This window comes from Vipera ursinii, assembly GCF_947247035.1.
Source record: "Vipera ursinii genome assembly, chromosome: 1".
In the NCBI taxonomy this organism is placed as follows: Eukaryota; Metazoa; Chordata; class Lepidosauria; order Squamata; family Viperidae; genus Vipera; species Vipera ursinii.
In genome coordinates this window covers 253615023-253639452 of record NC_139512.1, presented here as the reverse complement: position 1 = coordinate 253639452, position 24430 = coordinate 253615023, and the positions used below count along the sequence as shown (strand labels likewise).

General features: G+C 36.2%; 1 protein-coding gene across 1 annotated transcript in view; it reads right to left on the bottom strand.

The window, feature by feature from the left end:
• FIG4 (FIG4 phosphoinositide 5-phosphatase) overlaps positions 1–24430 on the bottom strand; it is a 92434-nt gene that overhangs the window by 7116 nt on the left and 60888 nt on the right. The window contains exons 16-21 of the mRNA XM_083349280.1: positions 21097–21235; positions 17819–17877; positions 15462–15609; positions 14653–14736; positions 9842–10040; positions 592–674 (exon numbers count right to left, since the gene is read on the bottom strand). Coding sequence (XP_083205406.1) covers positions 592–674; positions 9842–10040; positions 14653–14736; positions 15462–15609; positions 17819–17877; positions 21097–21235 — 712 coding nt within the window. The remainder of the gene's footprint in view (positions 1–591; positions 675–9841; positions 10041–14652; positions 14737–15461; positions 15610–17818; positions 17878–21096; positions 21236–24430) is intronic.

Below are 24430 nucleotides of genomic sequence, written 5' to 3'. Positions count from 1 at the left end.
AGCAGAAAGGTGCAATATCTATTGGAGTCTTCCTTACTCTTTTCCATACATTATTGTGAAATCCATAGACAATAGAGATTTGCTCTTAATAACAAGAAATCGTGGACAAGGTGAGTGATTTGCCATGCAATAGATAGCAGAGCTTAGTATCACTTGGCAGGCTTTTTAAGTCAAAGCTAGAGTGGCTAGCATCTTGGATTTAAGACTGTGGAAATCTAGATTTAAAATCATATTTAGCAACGCAGCCAATGGTGTGATCTATTTTTTATACTGTTGTTTTAAATAAAAAAAATGGTTAAGCATGATGATGAGAACTATCATCCATACTTTTTACTTCCAGATTTTCTTAGAGATAGACATTTTCTTTAAAAAAAGATATAGGTGTTTATTTTAGATACAATCAAGATTAAACAATCTTTAATGATCTATACTCACTAACCTAAGCAAAATAAACAATCTGTGGATTCTCTCACTGAGGTGAGTAAAATGTAAATGTGCATACTTCTGATTGAAACATGTCCATTTTCTTTTCATTTTCAAATATTTAGGTTTGCTTTCTATCAGGATTAGCAAGATAATAGGAAAACCCACCTTGTATATATGCTGAGATCATCTTCTGAAGGAGATTCTGAAAAATTAATCCCATAGACATCTTTGGCAGGTTGTACTACATTCTGAAACAAAGCAAGATAAAAATCTTAAGGGCAACATGCCTTAGGACGGATATATGTTTGTTCAAATATTTTAAGAAATACAATTTAAAAAGCAGCAATAGCTAACCCCCTTCTCCAAGAAGACAATGAAATGCAATAAACCCACCAGCAAAGCAGAGACACAAGTGCTTCCCAAAGAAATAATCTTTAAACAGGAAATTTGAAAGGATAGGTTTTGTATTGTGTTCAAATTAGCCAACTATTATTGTATAATACACCTGAGAATCAAACATAAATACAGAATTCAATAATTATTAAATGTAATGCATATCATAGAAGGACTGGGTATAAAACTACCAATACAACAATTTCCTAATATAACTTTTGGGTGTAACTCTACTGATTACAGTATATAATTGGGGCTACTGTCTCAACAATGATACCATGGAGCTAGGGGATATGCCAAAAAATGACCATGTTATTATGGAAATAATTTTAGAAGCCTAGAACATATCCCCTAAGAAGAAATATGACAACTTAAACCATTTTTAGCTTTTAAAAAAGAGGCATCTGGTTATAGATAGACATGTGTGTTTATGTATATGTATATGTGAGTCTGTGAGCATATATTATGGAGCATGTTATTCGTACATGATGTAATACAATATTCTTAGCCACAATATCAGCATTATCAGAATCCAGACTCCACTGAAGCTACATACAAGGAAAACCAAGGCCATAAAATAAATTTTTATGACAAACCCTTGTACAGTATATGTGGCTCAAAAAGGCATCACTATGACTTGTAAATGGTACTACAATACTTTTCCTCCTAATACTATAGATCCAGCACAATGTGTATCCAGCACAATCACTTTTTACCCAGTACAGTACATTAAGCTGTTATCATTAGTTACCAACTTTATCATTCAATTTTGGAGTTACTGGGTTCAGATGCTAGTACTTTCCTGATTTTTGCTTTTCAGGCATCTGAACAGAATATCTTACTTGACCAAGCAAAAGAATTATCAGCTTTCACTTATCTCTGCAAAACTTGTGAGAAAGTTGCTACAAAATATATCCTGTATTATCCTTCGCTCTTCATATTTATCCCTTGTAGCAACATGGTTGATAGGCTTAAAGGGAGGCTCAACCTTCTTCTCCCAGAAGGACTCTGGGTTTACACGTTCTGGCTACCTTCTTGCTGTAGTATAACTGAAGGTAGTTATTACTTACATCACCTATCTTCCACAGAGGATGACTGCCTTTACGTAGAATTCTTCTCACTTAACCTTCCTCACAGCCAGGATGCTTTATTGACAAATAATAAAAACAATAAGAGGATAAAAAAGGAAATACAATTTCTAATGCCACCTCCTACTTTCGTATCAAGAGGAGTGTGACTAGGGATAATCAGTCCCCCACCTTCTTTGGAGACAGAGCAATCTCACAAGCAATAAATTACTTTATTTCTTTAGCTTTTTTAAAAAAAAAAGGAGTGGGGAAGTAAATACAAACATTTAAGACATAGGTACAACATTCAATAGCAAATATGGAACCATTCAGAACAGACAGAACCTCAGAAAAGAATTTCTCACAACCCCATAAAAGTCTATTAAGGTTCTGGGTAATCACAAGATATTGTTAGTCTGAACTCTGATGTATAAAGGTTCCACATTGCATAAAAGCACATAATTTATTGACCATGAATCCAGAGCTTAATTTCTTCAGACAGTATACAGAGAAAGAAATTCTTAGCAAATATTTTCCTACATTAACCTTAGAGCATATGTTACCACAGTGTCAATTATGCTGTGTCAGAAATCCTGTTTCCTGCCAATTTTCATTTCAAGCTGAGGCTGAATGGAAATAATAAATCTTACTGGTTCCCAGCCTCTTGTCCAGCCATTTCTAATCTATAGTCAAAAATACCAACCATTTTTCTCTCCAGAGAAAGGAAGGGAGATCTCCCTGCATACATGGTCCCACCCACACTTCAGGGAAAGTATCTTTCATCAGGAGTATTCCTTTTGAGACAAAGTTATATACTGGGTATATTTGGGTTTGCAGTTAACAGTCCAGAGTCCTGGTAAAAATTTGGCTTCCTTTATAAAGCAAATTCCTCATTAGAACTTTCTTCACAGTCAGGGTAGCAATTACACAGCTATTTCATGTGTAAGATGAATGTTGACATGTTTGATATTTCTGCGTTTTGGTCAGATTGGCCTCACAGAGCAGGCTCTTTTTATATTCTCATGCTGTTTTTCTGCTTCATTCACTCTCTAACAGCTTTTTTCCCCTTGTAATGAGCCTCCATCCTACAAAACCCATCCATTTAGCTCCCAATCTCAAGACCTCTCCATCGCTTCTCAACTCTCCATCCCCACTTCATTTATTATATTCAACAACAGATATATTTGCTCCAACTAAAGAACTTACAAGCATGGCTGCCTTGGCTATCCTGTGTTTCTCCAAAGTAGTCGTAGTGTGACTCAGACTGTAGACCTGATCTCACCAACTACCACAAGCTGGAATGCTTGATGCACAGCTATAGTATCTGTATCTCCAGCTTCCTCACAAAAGAAAACAAGGTTCAATGAAGACTGAGAAAAGCTGCAAACATGGCTGTGATAAGAGAGTGCCATTTATAGGCACATCTGCCATTTTAAAATGATTTCAAAGCTAGGCAATGTCATCAGGGCAAAAGCATAAATCTGATTCTCACATACTAGTGATATTTACTACCCTGCATAAGGGGAGTGAAAAAGAATTAGGCTATTGGGTTTGATTTACAGAATGTAGAATAACTGTTGGAAAAGACTTTGGAGGTGTTCTAATCCAATCCCCTGCTCAAGCATGAAATCCTAAATCATTTCAGACAAATGGCTTCCAATCTCTTCTTCTTTAAAATCTCCAGTGATGGAGCACCCACAATTTAAGAAGGAAAGCTGTTCCATTGATTAGTTGTTCTTATTGACAAGAAATCTCTCCTTAGCTAGGTTGGATCTCTCTCTAAGTTTCCATCTATTACTTTTTATCTTGCCTTCAGGTGCTTTGGTGAATAGGTTGTCCTCCTCTTCTCTGTGACAATCCTTTAAATATTGGAAGACTGCTATCATGTCACCCCAGTCCTTCTCTTCATTAGGCTAGGCCAGGGGTAGGCAACCTCGGCTCTTTTATGACTCGTGGACTTCAACTCCCAGCATAGCTGGCTCAGGAATTCTAGGAGTTAAAGTCCACAAATCATAAAAGAGCCGAGGTTGCCTACCCCTGGGCTAGGCATACCAAATTCCTGCAACCATTCTTCATGTTTTAGCCTCTAACCCTTTAATCATCTTTGTTGCTCTTCTCTACACTCTTTCTAGAGACTCAATATGTTTTTTGTATCACAATGACTAAAAATGGATACAATATTCCAAGTGTGGTCTTACCAAAGCACTATATAGTGGTAGTACTTCATATGATCTTCCTACTATTCCTATGTTGATGCAGACTAGACTGCATTGGCTTTTCTGGCAGCTGTGGCACACTGCTAGCTAATACTTAAATGGTTGTCCACTAGGAGTCCTAGATCCCTCTCATAGTTACTGTTCTTTCTTTACTGTAAAAGAAGCTACTAATTAGAATATATTGCTTGCATGAGAGATGTTAGCTAGACATTAATGCTATGCTGTATCTTACAGCCTATGGAGAGACAATATTTGAACATTTTCATGCCAGAGAACAAAAACAAGAGCTTCTTTACTCCATTTCACACACAAAGTCTTATTTCTATCTTTGCAATAGGGCAACATCTTCCAACACACTTAAAAAGTAACTTTTACATGGAGAACATGTATCAATAGAATCAAAAGAATTCCCCCAATACTTCTGAAAAACCCTAAGAGGTCTGAGGCCATCACAAACAAGCAAATGAGGACAGAACATGTCCAATTAAGAAGGGTAATTCTGAAATGCATTGGAAGAGAAGAAAATGAATAGAATCTCAGGTATGGGGGAAATCTTACACGATTAGCTATCTAAAACCTTTCACAGGGGTGCACTGCATTTCAACATTCTGATGCAGGTTTTTCTTTTTTAAAAAGGGTTTTTTTCATATGCTAGTAAAAAAATAGGTTAGGCTACTTGGGAATTTTAGGATCTCTGAACACAGATAAATGAGCTGGAGTTAAAATGTTGTAGATACCTGCTTTTATTATACAGGAAAACTAGATGCTACTTCTGAGATTTCAAATAATTTTATTGAATTTCAAAAGAATTTTTTTAAAAATAAGTATAAATTGGTTGCAATGTTACACTACAGTGCATGTGTCAACGCTACAAGTGTTAACTTTACCCAAATTATTTTGTGGGACATTTTTGCATTTTTAAATTACTGGAACAATTATTTGAATTACTTTTCTTTGTCTCTTGTATGTTCCCATAAGCTCCTGTGACTCATTTTTTTTCTCCAGTTACAAGTGTGAAGGGCAGAGAAGATGAGCCAGCCAGGTAATGGAGCAAGGTTAATTTTGTGCCATGCTGTCAGGAACAAATAGGTGCTTAAGTGAGAAAGAAATGGCCAAAGTTCATGGCAAGCCAACAGACAAGCAGGCAGGAGAGCAATGATCTGAGTTCAGGATGTAACGTTTCAGGATACATGGGGAAAAACTGTAGTGGAATAAGTGTGTCTTATGTAAAATAGTGTCTTCAGGACATAACACCTGTGGTGAAAGGTAAAGCAACCTTCACGAAAAGGAGAAAAGGAAACAGAAATGAAATAAGAAATAACTAGAAGAAAAAAAAGAGTAAATATAAGAATACAAAGAACAGCAGAGAAGAGTAAGTAATATCCAAAAACGTATTTCAGAGGTATAATGTTATAGTGGATGAAAAGAAACAGAACATGTAATGTATAAATTTATAAAAAAAACCTTTTCTTCATTTATATGTGTAAACAATTGTTCAATCCACAAAAGACTGGTAATAAATAACATATTAATGCTGATCCTTTTTTTTCTTTTTTCTTTTTTGATCTAGTACTATTCATTAGATATCTATAGTCAATTTTGTTCTTATTGGAAGTATCTGTAGGACACACATACTGTGGCTGCTGGTTCCTAACTGAACAATTAGATTAATTCTTGTTTTTTTAAATAAGTATTTTATTCATTTTCTATTATTATGTAACGTAACCCCCTCAGAGGCCACCAAAACCCAGGCGCTCCTAGCCCCCCCTTCAGTTACGCTCAGCAGCCACGCTCTCAAGGCGTTGACAAAATGTTCTTTTTATCGGGAACTCACGCAGAGTGAAGGGGTGGCAGGTACTCGGCGTCAAAGGGGGTTTACAGGAACAAAGATGACCAACCCCCAGCCACGGCAGTGTGTGACAGTGTTTATCAACCCTCTAGCAGTCATGACAATAATAGTCAATGGCTTATAGCAGCCTCTTGGGAAAACAGGGGGGAGGCCCTCCGGCTCCAGGCAACGGAAAGCAAGAGCAAAGGTAGTCAGCGCTCTGCAGCAACAGCTTGCCCCGCGAGGGCAGCTCCCCACAATGTCTACAGCTTGCACAGGTGATAATGATCAAAGTTCAGATGGCTGCTGGTCTCCGAAGCAGTAACAACCAGCCTCTCCTTCTCTTCTGTCGGCACTCGTAGTCCCAGGTCTCTTATGCCAAATCCCCCCCTCCTTCCTTTCTAGTTAAAACCTGGATTTAAAACCCCACCAAGCTCTCCCTCTTCTCACTCTCACTCTTCCCTTCGCTCGAGATATCCCCCTGCGAAAGAAATTAATAAAACTCTGCTTTCTCTCTCTGCTTCCCTCTATTTCAGAGGAAAAGAATCACATAAAACCCCAAACTCCTCTTCAGCTTCACCTGGTCTCTCCCTGACAACAACAACCACACACCCACCCCTCTTTCTCCTTCCCCTTTTCTTTCCTTCCGCCCGATCCACGCCCGCTGCGCCCAAACCGGCAGCACCTGTCCGAGCTTCCTACTTCCCTTTCTCCGGCCAGGCTCCCGCAAAGCCTTTCAGCCAGCCCCGCTACAATTATAAATCATAAATATTTAGTAAACAAATGTGATGTCCGGGTATATTTGTTACTCAATATTGCATCTTAACTTCAATATAAATCTGTTCAATGCTACACAATCCAGTGGTTTTTTTCCCCTGATCCTCTCTTCTTCCCATAGTGTTTTCATTTTCTCAACATTAAATACAGTTCTTACTACTATTAATACAAAATTAGATATACACATCCTCTTCATATTTTTCTAGTCTTATACAAATAACAATAGTACCAATTTATAACCTCTTCTCTGACCACTTTATATTTAAATTGTATTTGCAATTAAAGTCTCCTTATTAAATCAATGTCCTGTTTTTTGAGCTCTTATTTAAGTTTAATTTTCCATCAGTATTCAAAATATCTCAGTTATGATTTTCTCAAAATTAGTTACATTTATGTAGCCAGAGATTTCATTTATGCAAGCCATCCTAGTGCCTTTGTAATTCCCATATCAAAAGAGAGTGCTATTTTAATTATAAACCATATCTTTCTTCTTATAAAAATATATCTATGTGCTATCTATTCTTTTGACCAGCTTAATTTTAATTCTTCATGGGGTTTTTTTCAGTAGAATGTGTAATCATAAAACTGGATAAAAGATGGATTACCAAATGACGGCTGTGTTCTCCAGATAGCTCCAGCCAAAATCATCTTCATTTTGCTTCTCAAGAATACATGCAATTTTAAACAAACCACGGTCAGTTAATTTGCTAGCCCTGCTGCTTGGGGTGGGGAAAGAGTGGTGCTAAGAGCATTAGGGCCCCTTAAGTGTGACATGATATATTTCTATCAATGGTCAGGATTCCAGAAAAAAGAAAAAAAATTATCACAAAACTTGTGCTCAACACAAAGTGTTTACTATTACTCAATTTAGGGCATTTCCAGTAATTAGCAATGTATCAGACTAGTGACAGAAAAGAACCTTGCCATCTCCTTTATGGTCTCAGAGTACTGGTCTCATAGTAAAAGAATAAAATCCTCCTCTAGTTTATCTAGGCATCTACATAGAAGCAGAGTAGTGATTTTGGGGCAAAGGTTGGCGTAAAAGGAATTAAGAGCCACAGCTCAATGACACACATGTTTCCATCTAATTCCCCCAACTTCAGTAAGGCACAGCAACTCAGCTTTGGGGAGGCTATTAGACTTCCTCTTTGAAAGCATTTAGGGCAAAGAACTAAAAAAATGGGCCAACATTTCAGATGATGTTTGATGATGTGTACAAGAAGGATCCCACAAATAATCTGCAATAATGAAGATTTTTCCCATTAATCCTCAACCTATGCAATCTAGCCATGCAAAATCAAAGCAGGTAAAAGATCAGCAGTGAGAAAGAGTCTATGTGTGCATATTCAAATGCACACCTCCAAAGAGGCCATATGTTTTTTCCCAGATGAAGAGACTAAAAAAACCTAATATTCCATGGATTTCAGAATATTATGCTATATACCCCACCAAACCTCCTCTTTGGCATCTGAAAGGGAAAATAAACTTTCAAATATAAATGTATTCAAACTAATTTATAAGTAAATAAAGTAAATAAAACAATAAATACAGTAAATTTAAATATTTAATATTTAGGTATTAGATGAAACCCATACTTGACAGCATCTGTTTAATATAAGAACATGGTTTGGCGCTCACTTGTTCTCACTAACTACAATTTGAACATATTACAATTCTCCAAATTTGGGAATCACAGTAAGTCCTGATTAATGTAAAACTAAAAGCAAAAATGTTTGGACTTGGAAGCAAACAAGCATCCAGTGCAGCTCATGCAGCAGAGGTTACATGCACCAGCTGCAGCTTCTGGAAATAAAATAAAATTAAATAAATAAATAAATAAATAAATAAATAAATAAATAAATAAATAAATAAATAAATAAATAAATAAATAAATGAATGAATGAATGAATGAATAAATAAATAAACCTTTATTGTCAAAGTACAACATGTGTACATTGAGATTAACTGAGCCCCCCCGTGCTCTCTCCCCCCAACACACAGTGACAACAAAACCTCCATCCTACCACACCATGTGAACCAACTACACCACACACCGGCCTCCCAAGTCAATTCTGCATAAGATTATGTCCCGTTTAAAAGCCTAACAGCCCACGGATAAAAGCTATTTTTCAGCCTGTTGGTACGGCTGGCTATATTCCTGTATCTCCTACCAGAAACTCTTTAAGGATAGTCCCATGTACAGCACATTGTAGTAGTCCATGTGGGAGATGACCAGGGGATGAGTGATTGAGGGAAGGGCTCCTAATTAAGGAGCTGTCACATAGTTCAAAGTTCTGCAAAGGCCCTCCTAGCTCTGTCTGCTACCTGCTCCTCAAGCAGGAATCATGAGTACAGGAGGATTCTCAGGTTACACATTAGGTCCATCTAGGGCAGAGCAACCCCATCCAAGACCAGAGATAGTAAATCCCAAGATACACCGACACCTACCCACCCACCCACAGTCTCAACTATGGCTCATAGTCCCAATCTGGCCAGAAATATAAAATTCTTCTTGCATATCATGTTTTGAAAGACAACACACTTTTTGATCTTTGATTGTCCATACAGTTGTGCTCTGAACTTTTCCTTGTACAATCTTAAATGTCTGCATTGTGCTGAAAAAAAATTGCCAAGATGCCTCATCTTATTGTGTTTACATGTCTTCATTAACATCACCAGATATTGAAGCATTATAATGGTAGTGAATCAGTCTGCACAAGGGTATCGTCTGGCTAAATTAGTATTCCCATTTGAAAATGTAGTAGTAAGCTATATTTCTATATTAAGGCAATATTCTATTAACCCGTTTTTCATCCTGGCTAAATTACCTAGTTTAATTTAAAACACTGATACATATCAAGTACTTCACGGTATATTTTCTGCATGAAATCTAATCAGTTGCACAATCCCTTTTAAAATTGTTTTTTAAGTACTCCATCTGCTTTCCTAGGCCCCTCCTCAGTGTTTTTATTTTGGTTTTATCTTCTTGTGATTGCCTTTATATCTTAGCAAAAAAAAATATGTCCATAATGGAGAGAGAAAATCAGATGTGTAAGCCTTCGGTACATATTGAATACAAAGCAGAAGAGCACATACAAAACAATGCCTGTTTTTGTGGCACCCCAATTCCTTACTTCTGTTATTTTGGTATTGTCTCCAGTATCTGATATTTTCACAGGTGTTGAACGCTGAGAGGTGGCACCCTCGTCTTCTTTATCAGTTCCAGAATCATCCTCAGAGCTGCTGGACACGGCCTCCTCACTGGGGGGTGGAGGAGCACTAGCAGCCGTTTTACGTTGCAGTACGGTTTCTTCTCCTCGGTTGCTTTTGTTTCTGAGGAAAAACAGAATTGTGAATAAAAAAAAAACAGAACCAGAAGGAAAGAATTCTTCTTCTTTTCCTTATGTTAACGGTCCCTCTTGATATTTCATCAGAGTCAAAGCTGCACTTAACTGTTGACTAACGTGCCAGAAGTCACCCACTTAAAAATAATAGATGGACAAGATCCATACCAAAATCTGATTGAATTTCATTTAAACCTCATTAAAATTCAATAGTTAATGAACTGAAATTAACAGTAGCTTGTTTCTTAGCTTGTCTTTTGTTGTGATTTAACAATTGATATTTAATAAACTTTGGAAACATGTTCATCAGTTCACCCACAGCTTTTTTTGTCTGTGGGGGGGCGCCTGACTGTCATCCTGATTCTGTACACATTTGACACTTTGGGGATAGGAGTAAAAATTTTCAGTTTCTTTTCTCTTCAGGAAGTCCTATTTCCCTAAAATAAACATAAGTAGGAAAGAAGTATGGCTTATGTTAATTGTTAAACCAATTAACTATAAATGGTGGTTGTGGGAAAACATTCATTTAAAACGGAGGTTCTGGTAAAGGAACATGAGAACCCCTGGGACTGCTCTCAATCTCTCACCAATATTCTTAATAACACTGATCCAAAGGGAAATAAAATATCCAATTTCATCTAGCAGTGTCGGCTGGTGGGGCTCTGAAGATGGGCCTTTCCTGAGAAGGCCCTGTTTTGTGGAATAGTCTCCCCTCAGAGATTAGAATGGCCCCAACCCTGCTGGCCTTTTGTAAGGCTTTATAAACTTGGCTCTGTACCCAAGCCTAGGGCTCTGAATGTGTTAAGGGATCCATTTCTTGGCTTTACTATTATTTTCTACTATTCTATTATTTACTGGTTAATTATATTTGCATATATTTATTTTAGATGTTTTTATTGTTCTAAATATTTTAAGGCTTTTTTATATCTTTGGAACTGGAAGCTATTCAGAGGTATTGGTTGAGATGGGGAGCTATAGAAATGGAATGAATGAATGAATGAATGAATGAATGAATGAATGAATGAATGAATGAATGAATGAATAATATCCAGCTTATAGTTATGGCTACTAGGAAGAGAAAAGCTCATAAGATCAAGGGAGAAAACATTGTGTACAATAATAATATATCTTGAAATAACTGTAGCTGAACACAAGGGTGGATGGTATGTTTTTTTTCCTCCCAAAATGTAAGATAGATACATTATGCATTGTTGTGTTTCCCACTATTAACTACTAGAAGCTGATTTTATTGGGAATTGTGCAGTATACAATTTTGTCAAACAGAAAAAAACCATCCTTAATGTAGCTTTCATTTCACCTAAAATTGTCACAAGCTTGTTTGGAAAAGATTTGAGCCTTCTTTCTTTGAACAGCATTTTCTGCAGAGCTTGTGGGTGTGGAAGAATAAGATAAGGAGTAAAATAAGATGAGTATTAGAAGAGGAGAGGAAAGATCAAAATCATCCTGCTTTGACTCTGGTTTAAGAGGTGGAAAGGGAAGATTCTTGCAAGTCTTTAAGTTTATGTTAATACACTTTACAATAGCATAGTAGTTCTGTTTCCTGACCTGATCTACCTCAAAGAGCTGACATATAACATTAGTATTTGAGCTTTTTTAACGTCTTGAATTTTAATGGTTTTCTAGTAAACTACTAAAATACTGATGGTTAGTAATATTCTAGAATAAATAAATAAACCATTGAAACTTGAACAATGGGGGGGGGGGAGGGAGAGACACCACTATCCCTGATATGCCTCTTGATTAACAGATCTGGAACACTATAGCTGCAGTAAGACATGGCACATAATGCCTCTTTAAGAGAAGCTTCATGGATTTCTCCATAAAATATCATGCTATGCTTTGATTCTTTTCACTTGCTAGAGTCCTTGATCCTCTGAGGCTAAATTCTGTTAGACTTTCTGTTCCAGCTATAACTACAGTTTGTTCTGCCTCTGGACCACTTGGCCCCTTAATGTCATCTATAATTTTGACTACACGTTTTAATCTAAGGTGCAAAAACATTAGGAAACAAGTACCCAATTAAAATGGCTTTTAATGTTCAGGTTATCAGGTAAAGCTCTACAAACAAAGGTGAGAGCAAAGGATGACTTTCAAAGGCTTTGTTAGCTGAACTGAGTCATTTGCCATCACATAAAAGTCCAGCCTAGAAAACAATAACTTGCAAACTAGTGGTTAAATGGCTCCAGATCAAGATCAGAACATTTTGACACTGATATCTTTGAAAGAGTAATGATTTAAAGTCTCTGACCTATTTCAAGAGGGAAAAAAATGCAATTGATCTATTCTCTATGAGGCATGATATATTAAGAACAAAATATGACTTTAGATTTTCAGAACAGATAATCTTATTGATCCCTTGCATGCAATTATAGCAATTACCTCCTTAAGGACATATAAGAATGCTGCTTTCAGCAAATGGATTTTTAGAGACTGAGGAGCGAGATGAAGAAATGAAACTACCCTTATGTTCTTTTTTTTAAAAAAAGGGACAAAAATAAGAACAGAATGTAAAAATTTAAGAAAAAAATTCCTGGATGTACTCAAATGAAGCCGTAGTTAGTCCTGATTCAATAGTTATAATATTAAAAGTAAACTCTTTCACCAGGCACGTTACAAAATATTTGAGCAAAACTAGGATAATCATCAGAGTTCGAAGATCTCTCAACGCAGAAAACTCTGTAACTTCAGTTGTCACAAGACCATTAACTAAATATTATCTCTGCAATTTTTTTAGGTAGAGTTCTAGATCTATTATGAATCCTTAAGACTGCTTAATGCACTGTGGGAATGGGCGGACTTATGTTAGTACAGTGTTGCAACAATAAATTTTAGTAGGGAAACATATCTGTAGAAGTCATGCTTCTCAACACCACAGGTGAAGATAGCTCAAAAGATTTATTATGCAAAAGGCAAGACACTTGGAACTAGTCTTTTCTTGCAATCCAGCATAGAACCAACAAGTATGCAGACTGTATAAACTTATCTCAACCTACAGACCTTCATATGTGTTGAATTGTAAGTACCAAAAGTCCAATTCAATTCAGACTGTGGAATAGATAAAAAATAAATCGAAATGGACACGATGTTCTGACTCATCTTGTTTCAGCTGGATCTGATAGTAGTAACTGAGTTACTTTTCTAAAACATAACAGGACCTGTACCTCATAGTAACATTGGTAGCAAAATAAGATTTTAAATACACAGAAATAAAGAGAGACATATTGTATGCTGAATAGATCAGCGAACAGGAGTATATCATTAGAAATGCAGAAGCCTGGAAAATATTCAGAAAGGTACAGTAAATGTGATCAATACTGTCAATTTATAATTATCTGAATAAGATTCTGCTTTTTATTTTTAGAAACTAAACATATTTTTATAAACATATTTTATTTATTTGTATGTGTAGAAATACACTTTATTTTTTTTCCTGGAGAAAAAAAGATCTATTGCTTTAAAATGAGCAGTCTGTGGATCACAAGCAACCAGAAGGCCTTCTGCAGCTTACAAGCGAGTCAGAAGGCTAAATTATACTCTGAACCCCGAGGACATTATCTATCCCATATTAAAAATTCTTGCAATGTTACATACTTCTGTATAATTCTTACTTTACCAGCTGCTACAATGCCAAGCTCTTTAGTCAGTAACTGTCTATCTTGAAGTATGGTAAGATTTAGAGATAAGCCTAATTGAAGAAACAAGAATGAATTTTTCCTAAGACAAGATCTGGCTGGTGAAGTACTAATGCAAAAAACGAAGAAGAAAACAGAAGAAGGATGCTTATCTCAAATTTGATTTGAATTCTACCCCAATAACGGAAATGTTGCTAACCAAGCAACTTTTGTTAGGTATAAAGGTAGACTCTAGGTAAATCAGCAAAAACACTTATTACCTTTATTATAAAGGACTTAACAGTAGAAATACTAAAATGAAATTTCATGCATCAAATGGCAATAAGACATTGGACTAGTTCTGCAATTGTCAGATTATTCTAGTTTTTTACTCCCCCTATTATAAAAGAGTATTTACATTTAGAGAAAAAGCACTGAATGCACTCTGGCAGCTAGTTATACTTCCACTACTTGGTATTATCTTAGTTTAGTCTATGTAGAAGTCCAGCATAAATCTCTCTGACAGAAGCAAAGACAGATGCCAATCTTTTGTGGGTTTTGCAGGCAGAAAGATGGTTTACTGTAAATATATTAAACTACTATAGGTTCTCCTGCTCGAGCACGGGGCTGGACTAGAAGACCTCCAAAATCCCTTCCTTATTCTATTCTATTCTATTCTATTCTATTCTATTCTATTCTATTCTATTCTATTCTATTCTATTCTATTCTATTCTATTCTATTCTATTCTATTCTATTCTATTCTAGATTTAGAAGCTGAAATTCAAACTCCAGCCTTGTGCATCCATTTCACCCCTGTGCCTAATCTGCTTATATCTTTTTAACACAAAAAATAGTCATTGGTCCAATTTACACTGCATTCTATCCAACATCAAAACAATAGCAGATAATGTAAATATAGCTAAATAAATAAAGCAATATTATGCTTTTTACAGTGATTCTTTCCTTACCCCAAAACAGATTTTCCAGTTTCATCTGGTTTACGTACAGTAAATGGGCTGGGATCAATGGGAACATTCTTGGGCATAAAATCTCTGAAGAAATGTGTAGGAGAAAGAAAAATCAATAATCAAATAAAAAGCTATGTTACTTTTCTGAAGTTATATTTTTCTATAGAATAAATAGAGAACTTCAGACATAATTGCCATAAAAATGTATGTTTTTTCCTGAACTATTTAGAGCCTCCCAAATATCTTTGTCATAGTTAAGTCCCGTCAGTAAAATCTATAAAACAAATTCAAATGTAATATATAGAGAAGTTCTTTTTTACATTCAAGTTATGATGTGACTTATTTGTATTACTGGCTGGATTGGGCATTTCCAACAGCACTGTTTTCTGCATGTATTAAATTATATTTCTCTTGTTAAATAACCAAAATCATTTCAAATTCACTTTTTGATAACTGATTCACACAGCCAACCTATTCCACACACTTACCAGCAAAATGCAAATATTTCAGAATGTCTTATATTAGTGGATTCCTGCAAAACTAGGTTGGTTTATAAATGCAGTGTGATGGAAACTGGACAGAACTAAGGTTTTTTTTGAAACTGGAAGCTGACAGTACAGAATTCTATGGAATTTTAGCACATCATTTATTGAATTAAAAGAGAAATAGTACGTAATTTCTAACATCCATTGCTGTTAATATCTTAAGGTATATTTTCTACTATATACTTTTTAAGGAAAATTGAATAAGAGTTTGGAATAAAAAAGCAAGTTCAAAATGCAACATCATTAAAAAAGAAACAAACATACCGCATTGAATTTGTCATTGCCAAGCAAAAGATTTCATCAAAACTGCTGAGTTCATACGGTCGAAAAAAATCGTTATGAATGTCAATCTCTTCATCAAACCTACGAAATCTCTTCACTATTAGCTTCCTCTGGTTTTCAGCACATGTCACTAAAACAAGTAGAGGCATATACAGTTTGAAGTGAAAAGGAAAAATACAGCTTGCATTAATTTGTAGATTTCTGGATGCATTAAATCCAAACACTTAAATGTTGCATTTTATCATTTTATGAATATTTTTATTATTGGCATATTGAGAATTGTACATTTTCCAGGTTAAAATGTGTAATCTCTCTCCCCCTTCTCTTTTTAAAAATAGTAGCAAATAACTCCCTCCCCATTTTTCCCAGCCAATTTCTGGTACCAAGTTCTGTTAGTGACTTTAGGTGACAGTACATATATTACAAAAACAAATTGGGTTTTTGGCCTGAAGGACCATTCCTACACAGAACAGTCCTCTATAACAGGGCATTTCAACCAGTGGTACGGGTACCACCTGTGGTATACTGGCACCTAGCAGGTGGTACGCAACCATCCTAGAAGTGGTAATGGGGGAGGGGAATGAGCTAGACCGGTGGCAGCACCGCAGAAGCCTGAGCGAGAGATGGCTGGACCTGCAGGGCTGTCAGGGCTCAGTGGATGCGCCAGGCTCCAGCTGGAGCTCAGTGCTGATCCTGGCGCTTCTGCTGAGCCCAGAAGAAGCACCGATCAGCTGGAATATTGCAGCATCCCCAGGGTCTTGTGATTTACATTCAGATGCTTGGCAACTGATTCATATTTATGATGGTCACAGTGTCCCAGGGTCATGTGAAGTGACCAAAACCTGCTGCAACCACCCAGCAGAAGGGGGGGAATAAAAACCAAACACCCACCCCACCCCACCCCCACTGCCAATCCTCAACAGAAATGCTCACAATGAAAACCTCGGACAGGAGAAAGAGCGCCGCCGGGCAGGCAGGCGTCTTGCTCGACTATGGCTTGGGGGCACTTTTTTCAGGGCCACTGTAACTTCAAACAGTCACTAAGTGAACTGTTGTAAGTTGAGGACTACTTGTACTTCATCACTTTTTTCCTCTTTTTTTGGTCAGGTTTTTGACACCTTGCTAGGCAACTGGTGGTACTCGGATGTTGCCATATCCTAAAAGTGGTACAATGGGTGAAAAGGTTGAAAAGCCTTGCTCTATAGCCAACTAGGTCCATCTAGAATCATAGGGCTAGAAGGGACCTTTGAGGTCTTCTAATCCAACCCCCTGAACAAACGAGGCATCTTTATACCATTCTGGACAAATGGTTGTCCAAACTTCTTGAAAACCTCCAGTGACAGAGCACCCAAAACCCCAGGAGGGAACTGTTCCATTGATTATTCTTATTGTCAGGAAATTCCTCGTTATTTCCCTTTGATGATCTTCCACCCATTGCTTCTTGTTCTACCCTCAGATGTATAAACCCCTCTTCCCTGTGACAGCTTCAAGTATTGGAAGACTGCTATCAGATCTCACCTAAGTCTTTTCTTTGTTAGGCTAAATGTACTTAGTTCCCTTAGTTATTTATCATATGATTTGGCCTCTAGACCCCTTATCACCTTTGCTGCTCTTCTCTACACTCTTTCCAGGGACTTTTTTTGCATCATGGTGACCAGAACTAGATGCAGTGTTCCAAATGTGGCCTTGCAAGTGCAATATAGAGTGGTACTATCACATTCTGTGATCTTTAGGCAGATCCTTCCCTATTTTGACCTGCATTCCTGTTCTGTCTCCCTCAGTGCTGTTTTTGATAGGTTGGACTATTTTCCGTTTTGCGTGAAGACAGACACAAAGAAGGAATTAATCAGTTGTGCTTTCTCCCTGATACCCATCATCTTATTATCATCATCTTCTTCCATTAGTTTCCTTGATATATTTTTTTTGCTCCATATTGAAAGAAACTTTTTTTGTTATTTTTGGTGTTTGTTTTAAGTCTTAGTTCATTCTGAGCCCTGGCCTTCCTGACTCTGTCCTGGCAGATTCAGGCTATTTGCTGGTATCTTGTTTTAATTATCTGCCCCTCTTTCAATTTTTTGGTACTTATGCTTTTTGACAGTTATATTAATGCATGAAACTGAAAAATGGGGGAAACGTAATATATTAAGATGGATGAGAGAGATAATCCGAGAATTATATACTGCTAAATCCATATTTCATATATCTACATAAAGAGATGCCTCATTAACAATACTCAAGCTTAATTCACCATTATGTTCAGGAACATTTTTATTATGCCCACTTTATGATGCATATTATACAAGTTATATAGTGTTCGTTATTATACAAATATAATTTACCTTCATCATAAGGCAGTGGCAAATATTTTAAAACACCAGGAGTCCACCAAAAAGTGTAGCTTTAAGCAAAAAAAAACAAAAACATAAAATGAAAAAAACATACATACATCCTTCACATATATTATATTTGCAATTGCCTCTTGGCCCATGATGCTTCTCATCTTGCTGATCTTGGAGCCCTCTACCCAAACCCTCACTCTATTCCTCATGCTCTACAGCTGCTAAGCCCAAATATATGTAGATGAAATTACACATTCTATATTATCCAAATTTTAGATTATAAATACTTTATTATATTATGCAGCAAATTAATATTATTATAAAGATAAATGAGAAATTAGCTGTGAGGTTGAGGTTAAATAATTATCTATCTTAACACCCATCTTTTACATATAATACATTCCTTACTTCAGTCAAGAATGTATATCCTTCTTAACAAAACAGCCTACTAAAGTAGAACAACGTAACATCCTTAAGAAACCATCTATGTATAATCCAACTTTCAATTATAGGCAATTAGTGTTAAAGTAGCAAAAATATGCATCTTCCCCTTCCATTATAACTTGTGACATAAAACAATTACAACATTGCTCAGTTATATTAAAAACTATATATTTGCACTGATTATTAAATGATTTCAAAGCATTTGTAAAAGTGTAAACTATCTTAATTCTGAATAAAAGAATAACATACGTTTAGCTTTTGGCTGCTGTAGAGCTGTAGTGCCTGCACAGTTCCTTTCAAATGTGTTAACTTAGCATTGATGAACCTGTCCCAACCTCCATCTCTTTCAGTTTCTGCCATTTGTGAAATAGAACCAATTGTTGAAGACACTACTATGCTAGTCTAGTTTGCTATATCTGACATTAAAACACTACTAATAATTCATAACCTCTCTGTTTAGAACTTGAGGTTATTTCATTCGCTTTCAAATATCTTCTTTTGCATCAGTATCTTTTATTTATTAATATGTCAACAAAGTAAAACCACGGCTCTGGATATGGTAACTGTTGTCCTTTCCGACTGCCAACTTTATGCTGTTACCATGCACATGGAATCTCATGATTTAAAAATTCATAATAACTTAGCCAACTGTTACAGTATGCTTTCTCACTCCACAGGTCTCATAATAGAAAACCTTAGACTGAAAAGTTATTTGAAGAGATTGTGAAAACTGAAGAAGCTTCTTGGATGAGAAGTGGAAGGTTTTCAAAGGAAAAAAAACCCCAAGAAAGTCCAGTTATCCTTTGAAAAAAAAGCACATTTGGGACTATTTGAAGATATATTAAACTGGAAGGGTGTCTTTAATAGAGGGCCTACAAATAACTTTGCTGGGAAATATTCCAAGGCAATCAACTGTGTATTGTGAAAATGTAATAAAATTAATCTGACATTTTCTCTTGCTGTTTTAGTGTTAATTGAGTGTTTGGGTTGTTCAGACCAGTGACCTAGGATTAATTTTACTCCCCCAAATCCTGCAAAAAGTTTCATTTTTCTGCTGGCAAATGGAAATGATCATATACAAGTAGTTGTAGAGTACTATATCTGGCATATATAACTATTGTGAAAAACCTTTTGAACCCTTGTAAAGTAATATATTAGAAGCAAATTAATGTATCTGCTATCCTTAAAAATAGTAGGTATTTCCCACCAATGCAAAAGCTTCTTTGTCTTCTACTCTTGACAAATCCTTACACTGTTCAATTTCTGTATGTGTGTCATTTTGGCTATCAGCCATGTTCTTGCTTTTTGTTCTCTGTGGCATGATGAAATCTCTGAAGATGACTAAACATATGTCTCCTCATATTGATCTGGATAATAATCTTATCCTTAGTCATCAAAAAGCCATTCTCTACAAAGATAGTACATTTTACAAACCAATATAATCAACGAATAAGTTCTAGCTGCTTTCTCCATCATGGTCACTCTGACTGTACAAATTGAGATCAAGTCTGTAATTCTGAATCATATCTCAAGGCAATCAACTAAACTGACACTAAAATACTAGATCTATAGTTTCCAGTATAAACTATCTTCATATTGTAACTGTATCATGATAATACAACTTATGCAACTAATATTGCTTCTGATAGTGTCCAATGGGATATTTTTGGGAACCTTACAAGCAGAACATAAATGAAATAACCTTACTCATGTTGTTCCACAATAAGTAATATTCAAGTGCAGTAAGCTCAATAATGCTCAATAGGTATTGAGCATTAATACTTATTATATTATTATATATATTATTATATACTCAATAAGTATTGAGCATATAATAATGCAGTAAGCTCATAAATGCTCAATAAGTATTGAGCATTTATGAGTGGTAGCCATTCACTGTCATATCATCCATAAATTTATCTGGTTCTTTTAAAATTATCTTTCATACTGCCTATGATGACTTTGTAATTTATCATACTTTTCTCTTCTGTATTCTGAATTTCACGTCATTTTCTCTCTCTCTCTACAAAAGTTGAAACTTTTCCTCATAGTACAGCTGCTCAATACTCCTAATGATTTTGCTATACAGTAAGTATTAGCATGTTTTCCAATTCTAAACTATTATTTTTGTCCCAGTGTATGACAATAAATTCTACTGAAACACAGTTTTTCATTTCAATCTTTATTTAGTTTGGAGACACAATTTTGGAAATCTTTTGTTTTTAGCACCCTGAATTAACTGTCACCAGCCAATATGCCTCCATGCCGCTAAGTCCAGTTTATTTATAAAGAAGTTGGAATACTTTAGTCCTGAAAAAGTTCTTTGAGGGATCCCTTGCCAATTCCTTTCATTGTGATATATTTAAACATTACTTATTTCAATTATATAGATAGAGCAGAAAGAAATTGCCAATAACAGTAGGGAAAATCATGTCTAATACATTTGTTTGAGATAGAACAGGGCAGAACTGCATAAAATAGATAGATAGATAGATAGATAGATAGATAGATAGATAGATAGATAGATAAGATAAGATAAGATAAGATAAGATAAGATAAGATAGATAGATAGATAGATAGATAGATAGATAGATAGATAGATAGATAGATAGATAAACTATGAATGGAAAGATTTTCAAAAAAGTAAAATGTATTAATGGAAGTTTCTGCTTGCAATAAAAATTCTTGCACAGGTTTCTGTCAGTAAAAATGGCAGAAAAACCCTATGCTATGTCTCTTGAAAGTCCCTATAACCCACTAAATCATAGGATGGAGGTAGAAGGAAATGGAATGGAACTGATTTTCTGTGCTTAGGGAATATTGAAATAAAATACCTTCGCCTTGTCTGAAGAAGATTCATTGTATCCTTTTGATGCAAATAAAAATCAGTAGGAAGTTCCCAGAGATGAGACTTCCCTTCTTCAGGCTGAAATACTCCTAGAAACAAGTTAATAGAATCTTGCCGGTCAGCATCTAAAAGATACAAGGAAAGGGATTTAATTTATTTTTTAAAAAATACATATTCTCTCAAAATTTATCATTAGTTCTACTGCCAGAAAGCTTAAAATCAGAATGGGGAAAGACGGAAGTAGAGTTAGAATGACAGAAGATTAACATTATAGAAACCCAGGTCTATAACTGCAAACAGATTTTTTGTTTCAAATTATTTCTTAACGTATTTGCAAAAGCACACTGAAAAGCCATCATTATATTTTGGGCATTTCTTCCTGCCTGCAGCAGGCAATCACTTTGGATAAGTTCACACATACAGTTGCAAGAAAAAGTATGTGAACCCTTTGGGATTACGTGGAGTTTTGCATGAATTGGCCATAAAATGCGCTCTAAACGTCATGTAAGTCACAACAATAGAAAAACACAGTCTGCTTAAAATAATACTACACAAACACTAGCTGTTGTCATGTTTTAATTGAACATAAGATGGAAACATTCAGTGCAGGGTGGAAAAGGTATGTGAACCTTTGGACTTAATAACTGGTTGACCCTCCTTTGGCAGCAATAACCTCAACCAAACGTTTCCTGTAGTTGCAGATCAGACCTGCACAACGATCTGGAGTAATTTTGGACCACTCCTCTTCACAAAACTGTTTCAGTGTAGCAATACTCTTGGGATGTCTGGTGTGAATCGCTCTCTTAAGGTCATGCCACAGCATTTCAATCGTGTTGAGGTCAGGACTCTGACTGGGCCACTCCAGAAGGCATATTCTGTTCTGTTGAAGCCATTGTTTTGTTGAATTACTTGTATGCTTTGGGTCATTGTCCTGTTGCATCTCCCATCCTCTGCGGAGCTTCAGTTGGCGGACAGATGGTCATACGTTTTCCTGCAAAATGTCCTGATAAACTCTGGAATTCATTTTCCCATCACTGACAACAATCCGTCCAGGCCCTGAGGCAGCAAAGCAGCCCCAAACCATGATGCTCCCTCCGCCATGTTTTACAGTGGGGATGAGGTTTTGATGTTGGTGTGCTGTGCCTTTTTTTCTCCACACAGTGTTGTGTGTTTTTCCCAAACAACTCAATTTTGGTTTCATCTCTCCACAGTATATTTTGCCAGTAGTGCTGTGGAACATCCAGGTGCTCTTTTGCAAACTTCAAACGTGCTGCAATATATATTTTTTTGGACAGCAATGCCTTCCTCCGTGGTGTCCTCCCATGTACTCCATTCTTGTTTAATGTTTTCATTATTGTAGATGTGTCAACAAAAATGTTAGCATGTGCCAGAGATTTCTGTAGGTCTTTAGCTGACACTCTAGGATTCTTCTTTACCTCATTAAGCATTATGCGCTGTGCTCTTGCAGTCATTTTTACAGGACGACCACGCCTAGGGAGAGTAGCAACAGTGCTAAACTTTCTCCATTTGTAGACAGTCTGTCTTACCGTGGACACATGAACATCAAGGCTTTTGGAGATACTTTTGTAACCCTTTCCAGCTTCATGCAAGTCAACAATTCTTGATCGTAGATCTTCTGAGAGCTCTTTTCTGCAAGGCATGGTTCACATCAGACAGTGCTTCTTGAGACCAGTAAACCCAAAACAGGTGTGTGTTTTTAAAGGGCAGGATGGCTGTCAGCAACACATCCAATATCATCACACTGATTGGAGTCAAGGTTGGCTCACTCCTGGCTCCAATTAGCTCTTGGAGAAGTCATTAGGCTAGGGGTTCACATACATTTTCCACCCTGCACTGTGAATGTTTACATCTTATGTTTAATTAAAACATGACAACAGCTAATGTTTGTGTAGTATTATTTTAAGCAGACTGTGTTTTTCTATTGTTGCGACTTACATGACGTTTAGAGCGCATTTTATGGCTAATTCATGCAAAACTCCACGTAATCCCAAAGGGTTCACATACTTTTTCTTGCAACTGTAGCCCAGTATTCTCCTTACAAGAGAACACAATACAGTAGCAATTTCCATGCATATGGAATATATATCTGTGTGTTTCCTACAGCCTTTCCATATTTTTTCTAATATGCTGTTCCATGTTGCCTAACACAAGTTCCATTTCCCTTCCCCTTAAAATCAATTTTATTTTATTTCAGTTTTATTATAGATTTATCTTCTAGACTAGAGAACTTATTTTCCAATGTATTTCCTTTACATTAAACTTGGAAGCTGGGTTATTCCTTCAATGCTTCCCTATTATACTTTAAAAATGATCTCTTCTTTAACTAATACACTTTCCTTTAGCAAAACAGGAATCATGCCGAGTCTATTCAACAGCTCACAGTTTATGTGCAGCAAGAGTATTATAATCCTGGCTATTCTGTGTAAATTAATTTCCAGTACAGTAATACGTGGAACATTAAATTTGGATACACCCTGAACTTATTATACAATTGTACGTATGTACAATAACTTATCTCCACTTGAGAATACGTTCATTTTCATAAAACAAAATTTATTGTTGACTACCTAGACATATCCATACTGCTTTTATTTGATAAGGCTCTTTTTAATCAAAACAATATTCTCTGTCAAACCTGACTGCTATTTATTTATTTAGCGTATGGCTGGTCACACACAGAATTAAAAGGACTTCATATTTACAAGTTAGAACAGTTAAAACAATTTTTTTTAAAAAAGAAGCAATTATAAAACCTAAGAGGACAACAGAAATAACATTTCAGAGGTTAATGTCGAGTTTGGAGATCCAGTCAGTAGCTGCCGTTGTTACGCAGAGGAAGTCCTTAAAATCTCCTGGGTATCTTCTATTAGTGCATTCCCTCACTATATGTTGGATAGTCTGTCGGGGAGCCCCTCAATCACATTGTGCTGAAGGTGTCTTTCCCCATTTATACAGAGAATCGGCACACACCCCATGAGTCATTCTAATTCTATTGTATGTCACCCATATGTGTCGGGGTAGATTAAATCCTGGAGGTATACTATTAGGATTAATATGCTCAGAAATATCTTGGGAGGTATAGCTACTCCATGCTTCCATCCACTTTTGTATAGTGCTCTGATGTTCGGCCAGCAGCTTAAGCGCTGTGAGGAGTGGTGGATTTCTTGACTTTAATCGACATCTTAAGAGATCAGAGGTATAGGCATGAATGGGTATACAGGAGTTTAGCAGGATCTTACTATACTCCCGAATGAGAGCTTCTTGTCGTCGTAAGTGCGGGGGAAGTATGTGGCTAAGAA